This window comes from Ranitomeya imitator, chromosome 2 (assembly GCF_032444005.1).
Source record: "Ranitomeya imitator isolate aRanImi1 chromosome 2, aRanImi1.pri, whole genome shotgun sequence".
NCBI lineage: Eukaryota > Metazoa > Chordata > Amphibia > Anura > Dendrobatidae > Ranitomeya > Ranitomeya imitator.
The window spans coordinates 498,621,035-498,631,326 of NC_091283.1; the positions used below are offsets into that span (position 1 = coordinate 498,621,035).

Below are 10,292 nucleotides of genomic sequence, written 5' to 3' on the forward strand. Positions count from 1 at the left end.
GGAATCATCGCTGCTGCTCATCTGCCCCAGGCCCGCGCCCCTGGCCTCCACGTCACCAGGGGGGACCGAGACTGGCGAAGGCGACCGGTCCCTCGACCTCCTGCTGGATCTGGATCTGTCCGGCTCCGTGATTCCTCTGCCTCCAGCCGCTGGACTGTCTCCTCTGGACGCCGCTCCTGCGGCCCGACCGCGACCCGCTCCTTGCCGTGATGCCGCCGCTGTCCTGCCCGATAGTCTGCTCTGCCGTCCTGTCGCAGAGCCAGGCGCACTGGGGGGATGGGATCCGGGTGCCCCCGCCGCAATTGCGCCCGCCGCGATACTCCCCGGCTCCTGCCTGGTGGATGCTGCCGCCGCCGCTGGGCTCCTTCCCCGTCCCCCTGCTCGTGTTGCCGCCACCGCGGGAGGTGCTCCCCGGCGGGTAAAAGCTGCTGCTATCGGTGCTGCGGCGCCGCCGCGCCCTCTGCTAGGCCGCACCGGAAGTGCGGCCCTGACATCCTGTGCAGCGCCGGCGTCCTGCCGCGTCTGCACCGCTCGCCCAGCACCGCGCCGCCTCACGCCGGCAGGGCCGCCAGGTGGATTCCTGCCGGGGGAGGGGGCGGGCAAGGTGGATCGGCCGCGTCCCCCAGCCCCCGCAGGGTCCCTGGAGGGGCTCCGCGGCCTGCGCCTGCCGCGCGGTGTAGTGTCGGGGGACAGCCTGTCTGGCGGCCTAGACCGCCTGGTTCTGCTGCCCCGGCTCCCGCTGTCCTGGCTCCCACTGCCTCCGAGCAGCCCTGTGAGCTGCTCCTCCAGCCATCCGGCCCTCCTGGAACTGGCCTCCCGACGAAGCTGAGCTACCAGGCTGTCCACAGAAGACATGGTGAGAGGGATGTGGCAGCAGGTCCACTCACTTCGCCCGTCTAAGGTAACTGATCTCCCCTTTTCCCGCACTTTCCCAAGCCCCCACCTCCCTTTTTGCATAAATCCCCACCCCAAATCCTACTCTTCCAATCCCCGGGCTCCTTTACTCAATAACACCTTTATTTTTTAAAAGAAAACCTACTGCACTGCTCCCATGGCAACGCAGTCATGTGGGGGCCTCCTTTTAGCTGCGCCCCATACAGCCCCCCCTCTATATATTCTACAAAGAGAAGTGCAGCTCAGTAATATTGGGCAAAACTTAACCTGTGAATTACTAATTACCTAAATGTGCCCATCACCCCCTTACTCCCCCATATACCACCAAACATACCTTGTTATTTTGTCCTACGCTCTATGTAAATGCCTTTATTCTGGTCCGATGGGCGTCATTTCTTGGCCTCTGGCTTAGATTGATTTGGATGACGCGTCCAGCCTCATCCACATAGCCGAAGGAGATCTCGCTCCTGCACATTAGCATCACCGGCTAGTGGAGGTGCACTGTTCTCTGCCCTACTGCGGGCAGAGCATCAAATATAACTGCACATGCGCCTGGGAAACTTGGCCAATTGGCGCATGCACAATCATGCAGTCGGGCAGAGCTATGTGTACCTGCACTAGCCGGTGATGCTAATGCGCAGGCACGAGATCTCTTTTGGCTATGTGGTTGACGCTGGGCACGTCATCCACATCATTCTAAGCCAGAGGACGGCTTTTGGGGGCAAAGAGGCGGCACAGACGAGAAATGATGCCCATCAAAGGCATTTACATAGAGCGCTAGAGACAATAAAAAGGTAGTGTTGGCAGCACAAATGCTCAGAAAGGTCCACATGTTAAAAAAAACTTGTGACAGGTTCCCTTTAACCCCAAGCCTGGATAACCCCTTTAACAATCAGTATGGTGGTATTATCATTACGGTATGTGCTGGTAATATTTGGTTATGATCTGGTGGTATGTATCTGTCACATAGCAATATTATTATTGCGGTATTATTATTAATCAATCTTACACAGCAGTATAATTGGTATTATTAGAAATATCGGTCTTGTAGTAAATCTTGGTTTCCTCCAGGCAGGGTAATGTTAGTAACGGGTAGCCCCATCTGAGACTCGGGGGCAGGGACAGCATGGGTCTGTGTGTCCACAAATGCCTCAGCTGAATATCAGTCCCAGTCCCAGTCCCAGTCCCTCCCTGCCCAGTATACAGTGTATGTTCTTGTTATATATAGCGCTGTCCTTTAACTACAGCTTCCTATTATATATAACATCATCTCTTATTACGTAGCATTCTCTCTAGTTATGTATGGGGCGGCCACTTTATGTATAGTGCCTTTTGCTATGTACAGCGCTGTCCAACTTAAATGGTATCATCTCTTGTTATGTACAGCACCATCCCTTACATAGTGTATTCTTGTTATTTTTGTTATTCACAGCGCCCTGCCTATTACATAGTCCTCTCTTAATAGGTATAAAAAGACTGCTGATGGGGCAGTTGGTGACCAGAAAACCAGTCCATCAGCTCCTCCATGACAGCACCCTGCCTATTACATAGTCCTCTCTTATTAGATATAAAATGTGGGGCAGCCAGTGACCAGAAGACCAGTCCATCAGCTCCTCCATCACAGCACCCTGCCTATTACATAGTCCTCTCTTATTAGGTATAAAAAGACTGCTGATGGGGCAGTTGGTGACCAGAAGACCAGTCCATCAGCTCCTCCATCACAGCACCCTGCCTATTACATAGTCCTCTCTTATTAGATATAAAATGTGGGGCAGCCAGTGACCAGAAGACCAGTCCATCAGCTCCTCCATCACAGCACCCTGCCTATTACATAGTCCTCTCTTATTAGATATAAAATGTGGGGCAGCCAGTGACCAGAAGACCAGTCCATCAGCTTCTCCATCACAGCACCCTGCCTATTACATAGTCCTCTCTTATTAGATATAAAATGTGGGGCAGCCAGTGACCAGAAGACCAGTCCATCAGCTCCTCCATCACAGCACCCTGCCTATTACATAGTCCTCTCTTGTTAGATATAAAATGACTGCTGATGGGGCAGCCAGTGACCAGAAGACCAGTCCATCAGCTCCTCCATCACAGCACCCTGGCTATTACATAGTCCTCTCTTCTTAGATATAAAATGACTGCTGATGGGGCAGCCAGTGACCAGAAGACCAGTCCATCAGCTCCTCCATCACAGCACCCTGCCTATTACATAGTCCTCTCTTGTTAGATATAAAATGACTACTAATGGGGCAGCCAGTGACCAGAAGACCAGTCCATCAGCTCCTCCATCACAGCACCCTGCCTATTACATAGTCCTCTCTTATTAGATATAAAATGTGGGGCAGCCAGTGACCAGGAGACCAGTCCATCAGCTCCTCCATCACAGCACCCTGCCTATTACATAGTCCTCTCTTATTAGGTATAAAATGACTGCTGATGGGGCAGCCAGTGACCAGAAGACCAGTCCATCAGCTCCTCCATCACAGCGCCCTGCCTATTACATAGTCCTATCTTGTTAGATATAAAATGACTACTGATGGGGCAGCCAGTGACCAGACAACCTGTTGATCAGCCGCCTCCATCACAGCGCCCTGCCTATTACATAGTCCTTTCTTATTAGATATAAAATGACTGCTGATGGGGCAGCCAGTGACCAGACAACCTGTTGAACAGCCTCCTCCATCACAGCGCCCTGCCTATTACATAGTCCTCTCTTATTAGGTATAAAATGACTGCTGATGGGGCAGCCAGTGACCAGAAGACCAGTCCATCAGCTCCTCCATCACAGCACCCTGCCTATTACATAGTCCTCTCTTATTAGGTATAAAATGACTGCTGATGGGGCAGCCAGTGACCAGAAGACCAGTCCATCAGCTCCTCCATCACAGCGCCCTGCCTATTACATAGTCCTCTCTTGTTAGATATAAAATTACTGCTGATGGGGCAGCCAGTGACCAGACAACCAGTTGAACAGCCTCCTCCATCACAGCGTCCTGCCTATTACATAGTCCTCTCTTAGGCTACGTTCACATTTGCATTGTTGGGCGCAGCGTCGTCGATGCAACCAACAACGCATATACACAACGCTGCATTTTTTGACGCATGCGTGGACATAAACTAGTAATGTTCATGAATTTTGGCGCAGGGAAAACACTAACAAGTAGCGTCGTCCGTGCCCTGTCTGGTGCGTTAAATTGACGCATGCGTCGTAAAACGCAATTCAACGCAACCGGCGCATGTCCATGCGCCCCCCCATGTTAAAGATAGGGGCGCATGACGCATTCGTCGGTATGCGTCGACGACGCTGCGTCCAACAACGCAAATGTGAACGTAGCCTTATTAGATATAAAATGACTGCTGATGGGGCAGCCAGTCACAAGAAGACCAGTCCATCAGCTCCTCCATCACAGCGCCCTGCCTATTACATAGTCCTCTCTTATTAGATATAAAATGACTGCTGATGGGGCAGCCAGTGACAAGAAGACCAGTCCATCGGCTCCTCCATCAGAAATTAAGCTTTCCCATGCGCCATCATTAGAAAGGAAGGTTTCCCATGTTTCATCAGCAGTCATTGCATTTTATGTCTAGGGAGCATTACAGTACAGTGCGTTTTCGCCAGCACAGACATCTTTTTGAAAATTGGGCAGAGCCTAGCCAGTAGGGGGCATGGTCAATGTACTGCGGCCCCTGACTAGAGCAGATTTCATGCGGTGCCGCACAGCAGCTGAAAGATGAGTCAAATTCATTAAAAGGAGCACCGCGAATATTGGGTATGGAAATGGTATTTTGTTTTTTTGTCCCGTCTGTCAATCATTTACCTGCTAAGAGCTGCGGGAGAAGTTGTGACATCATCAGCTGCTTCTGCTCATGGGACAGGGATGCAAGGAGGTCCCGTCTGCTGACGTCAGAAGGAAAGGGGATCTTCTTCTGTGAGCCATACCTTGCTGATTGCTGTTCTGCCATTGGCCTACAGAGGGCAGCCGTTGCCAGTAGGGCTAACAAGATAGTGACACAAACTCTTCTGTCCATTTCTGCAATACAAGAACATCAGATCATTATGTGGTTTCTGCTGACACCTAGTGTACATAGAAGTGTATGGATCAAGCTGAATAAATACAGTTAAAAATTAATACCTCGTTGTAAAAAAGTGTGACTCTATTTAAGTATCAGGTTTACCTGCATAACCGATTTATTCCTACTTATTCCATAGAGCTAGTGCAATTATTAGTTGAGTGGTTCTAGAATTGTTAAAGGGATTCCCAGTTTTCGATTATGCAATAAAAAGGTGGGTTGTAGATAATTTAGTGAAAAAATGTACAATTGGTGGAGAAAGGTTGAACTTCATGGACCTAGGTCTTTTTTCTAGCTATGTAATTATTGACTTTTAATGGATATAAAAGGAAGCAGACCTATAAGATACCTTCTTCTAAATACTTGGTAAGTAAGGATCCCCTCTGTTCAGAGACCCCAATAGTTAATGGACTGAGTTTTATTACCTGTTTAGAGACCCCATTCAGGTGGCTTTGACTGATGTGGAACTTGTGCTCAGGACTAACCATTAAAAGAAAATATTGCTCCAAACTGGGAAAATTCACCAGTAGGGATAAAACATTAGAAAAAGACTGCATGGCTGAAATGAAAAAATGTAGAGAAGGGTTCTTTTGTTTCACCCCTAGTGATGAGCGAATATACTCGTTACTCGAGATTTCTCGAGCACGCTCGGGGGTCCTCCGAGTATTTTTAGTGCTCGGAGATTTAGTTTTTCTTGCCGCAGCTGAATGATTTACATCTGTTAGCCAGCATAAGTACATGTGGGGGTTCCCTAGCAACCAGGCAACCCCCACATGTACTTATGCTGGCTAACAGATGTAAATCATTCAGCTGCGGCAAGAAAAACTAAATCTCCGAGCACTAAAAAAATACTCAAGAAGACCCCCCGAGCGTGATCAGGAAATCTCGAGTAATGAGTATATTCGCTCATCACTATTCAACACGCATTTCGACGCCATTCTGGCATCTTTGTCAAGTAAAAAAAAAAGCAATGGATAAAATATACTGACACATAGAGCCAACACCAAGATGGGGCTGTCTGAAGAAACATGGTGATGTTGGAAAGAACATAGAGATGGAGATATGGATGAATAAAAGTGTGTACTCGAATGAGGAAAGAAGAAATATAAAAAATGGTGTGGATGATAACAGAAATTCATCTGGGACAGAGGAAGCAAAGTGAAGGGAGAAAGCTAGCGGCGCTGACAGGAGAAGCCTCAGAATGTTCTGTAAAATCAGGGTCTATAACTAGGAAAGTATCAGACTAGGTGAATAAGGCTAGGGAGAGAAAGAAGGGGGAAGTATGTAGTAGAGGAGTAGATAAAGAGACAGGAAGGGTGAAAGTTCTAGCTGGAAAACCAAGATCTCAGCATATTGGGCATACGTGAGGGTTTTTTGACCCAATAAGCAAATTTTTGGAGAAATCATGGATAGGAGGTTCAGGGAGAAGAAACCCTGCAGCTATTTGCGATTCCTAATTGTTGGTCACTCCAGAGAACTGTCTGTATGTTCTTTATATTTTTGTATTAATAGAACCATGAACTACATCAAGGACTCATAGTAGTCATCACCGCTGTTTACCATCCTAACAACTGGTTGACTAGAAACCTTCAGGATTTATAACATTTCCTATACCTTGATCGTCTACCCTTGTCCCTTGCTGATATACTTTCTTAAAATTCTTTTGTGAAGTTTGTCTATTATAAACATTTTATGAGAATCCTCTATTATGTATTCATTATGATGTTTAATTATCAACACCTTATATTGTTTTTAGAATATTCATTTGTCATGTATTTATTTTTACTGTATTTATGCTGTCGTTTTTATGAAACTTTTTATTTCAAGTCAAATTTTGTACATTTTGTCCTCTTCATCCTCTCACTGACTCATATCCCCTTTTTATTCTACATTCCCACATTTGCAGGTTTACTGAGATCTCCTGTAAATCCACAGTTTTAATTTTGCTTTATATTGGTTTTCAAACAAATTTTTTGGAGTTCTCTCCAATTACTAACTCACACTTCAAATGTTCATGCACCTCCTATCTTACGAATTCTAAATCTGATTTTTGGTCTCTTTCGTTACGTTTCATCCCACACTCTTTCTAACTTCCCCCTAGCTCTTTCGAACGTTGTTGTTTATCCTTTCTGGTTCACCGCACTTCTTACAAACCCCATATCTTATAACCAAAAGGAAAAAATAGAACCTACAAAAATTAGCTTTTGTTACTTGTCTTTAAAAAAAGCTCAAATCCCATATCTTACCCTGTTTACATTCCCTCCTGGGAAATTTTTTTTTTATTCATAACATTCTTTCCTCCTATACCCAATCACATAATTCCCAACTTATTCTTCACCACATTTTAAAGATCTAGACTGCTCACAAAACTATGTCTTGGGACTTCTTCCTTTCATGTTTGCTCCAACCTTCCAATTCTCGTTCTTATATTTCCCTCATATCACATTTGTAATTAGAAGAAAAACTTGTTTATTCATTAGATCTTTTCCTATTTTTCATTTCCAGGCATTGTTATATAATTCTTCACCGCTTTTTAAAAAACTAAAACGCTCAGAACACCCTTATCTCAGTTCAATAGTTCCTATTTCTTCTCAATCTCTCTATCTCTCAATTTCTGTAAGACATTTTAGGAAAAAAAATTTATTAGTTACTTTTCTCTCTAATTTATTGAAATTTTATATTGGTTACTTATTCTGCATGGCATTTTATAAAACTACCGACCTCACAAAATTCCACTTTAGTCAATTTTTTCACATTTTCATTTGCTTCTATTTTTTTCGACTTCCTGATGGTCCGTTCACTTGTTTCTCTTCTAACACCCTTTCCGTCACTTTGGACAGTATCTCTTCCATTTCCACATTCGTGCGCATCTGTAGGGTCTATTCTAAGGACCCTTCCAGCCATGAGTTCCACTGAAATTTGTTTGTTCTCACAAAAACACTCTTGAACTTTTACGCATACACACAATATATCCCAAACCATGGTTTTCCATCTATTTCTTTCTTTTTTCCTCCCCCACTTCCTCTCTTCGAATACATACTCTTTTTCATACATATCTCCATCTCTATGCTTTTTTTCCAACATCGCTATCATGTTTCTTCACACAGCACCATCCCAATCTCCTCCCTCTCTTTTTAATTTGTGTTTCAACCCCTTACTGGATGTTCCATGTGGTACTTGGCACCCATTTCAGGCTTTAAATACCTCTGTGTCTGAATGTTTTAACTGTCAGGGTTTTTTTTCACTTGAAATAGATGCCCAAACAGTGTCGAAACGCGTAGTGTAATAAAAGAACCCTTCTCCCCAATGACAAAGTGGAATTTAGATGACCCAAATTTAACAAGGTCAATGATCTAGTTCAGACACTGAAAAATATCTCCCATCATCCAGGTATCTAGAAATGAGGCTCAAAGTACATCACGGATCGTATTTATCTCCCTAATAGGGATATAAAATGGGACTATACACAACAATTAATTGTTTCAAAAGCCAAACTGCAATGCAAATTTTTATCATTGCCTACGGGAATACCCAAGTATTCAAACTTTTTGATACGAAGCAACACATTTAACAAATTTTGAACCACAAGAACCACTATTTGCTATCTTTGGTTATCTGCACCCAGAAACATACCATTACGTGAAAGGGGCGAGCAAATTGTTACAATTTGTACTGGCCGCAGGAGAAAAAAAATCAATTTTACACACTTGACTACAGGTACAACCATCACTTTTAAAATTATTTCTCGGAAAATCTCCTATCTATTATAAATGGATTAGAATTTTTCTTCTAAAAGAAATCAGGAGTCAGACATTTTTTTTGAAACCTGGAAATCCTTTATCACCATTTTACGAAACAATGCGCAAGTTGATATTAAAAATGTTTTCAGCTCAACAGTGTGGTATCAGGATAGAATAGTAGCAAGAGGTGCCCCCCGTTATATAATGAACATGTAAAAGTCAAATGGTGGTGGCGGGGTCCGCACGGTCTGCATAAGCATACGTCTTGCCGTATGGTAGGAGATGGAGGTCCTACATCCAATATGATCCTCATTTATAAGACGCAATATGAAAAGACGACAACTTTTTGTACCATTATATTCGATTGGATGGAAGGATCATCTAATTTTATGAATAATTATTCAATTAATATACAAACCAGACAAAAATAAAGATGTGGGATAGTTTGTGTGACTGAAGAGAAACATTGTTCTTTTAAAAATATTATATGTCTGTTTTATTGTTTCAGATGTTTGATAAGTTTCAAAATTGTTTCAATAAAAGCAAATTAAAATAAGAACCCTTCTCTACATTTTTTGCAGCGAGAGACTTCATTTCAGTTGTGCAACCTATTTTAGAAGTGTTTTTATGCCCAATGGTGAATTTTGTTTCCAAGATCCCCCCCCCCAAACCGGACAACAGCAACTGGTATCTTATTAATAGTGGTTACCGCACAACCCGATAAGTGAGCAGTACCAATTTTTTATCTTATCCTTCTCTAATAAGGTCATCCTATTTGTACTCTCTTTTCTCTCCACTACATTTTTCCTGCAAACTGAGAAAATTGACCCTTCTTGAAATTATGAAAGTAGAGTAACATAGCCTGTCCCTTCCTCCATCGCCCCCTGCTGTCATGTGTAACTCACCTGATCTTATATCGGAGCTTGGACGGTAGTGCAGGAGATGTCTCTGGCTTTCTGCAGGTTGTGAGCACCTTTTTATTGAGGACAATATGGGATGTCACCTCCCATCTGTATCCATCACTCACTTTCCAACCCTCCTTATTTTCTGCCACTTCTGCTCATGATGTCAATGTACACACTGCCCTAGGATAGATGAAGATTAACTATTTGTCAAGAGGATCACTCAACGTAATGAAAGATGGGCAAATATAGCCAAGGAAACGATCGTAATGATGTTCCCTGATACACACCAGAGCGGTTCACATTCGTGGAAAATGTTCATCTATCTGGAAATGGACCTGCTATAAATATAAAATTCTCTAATGTCACGGAAGATTTTTAGAAAAAAAATAATACCTTCCAAGGTTTTCTGGTGCTTAATGTTGTATGTAATCGTACATTGTTGGTCTATAGCCCAGGTCTGACTTGAAATATATTTACAAGGACTTGGGCCACCAGGCAGTGGGATTCATCAAGATATTTCTATACTTAGAGGTTCATAAAGACATGGCTGGACTGTCTCACCAGAATACTAGAGGATAGTTGAATGGACCCGAAAGGTCCAGCGGAGCGCACTAGTCACCCAGAATAGTTTCTTCTGGTGGGTCAAAGTATTCGCTGTCTGATTCTGTGTGCACTG

General features: G+C 44.1%; 1 protein-coding gene across 1 annotated transcript in view; it reads right to left on the reverse strand.

Moving 5' to 3' along the window:
* Positions 1-9,681, reverse strand: part of GAST (gastrin) — a 32,173-nt gene extending 22,492 nt beyond the window's left edge. The window contains exons 1-2 of the mRNA XM_069755687.1: positions 9,617-9,681; positions 4,719-4,931 (exon numbers count right to left, since the gene is read on the reverse strand). Of these exons, the coding sequence (XP_069611788.1) occupies positions 4,719-4,929 (211 nt within the window). The 5' untranslated portion in view covers positions 4,930-4,931; positions 9,617-9,681. The remainder of the gene's footprint in view (positions 1-4,718; positions 4,932-9,616) is intronic.
* Between the last annotated feature and the right edge of the window lie 611 nt (positions 9,682-10,292).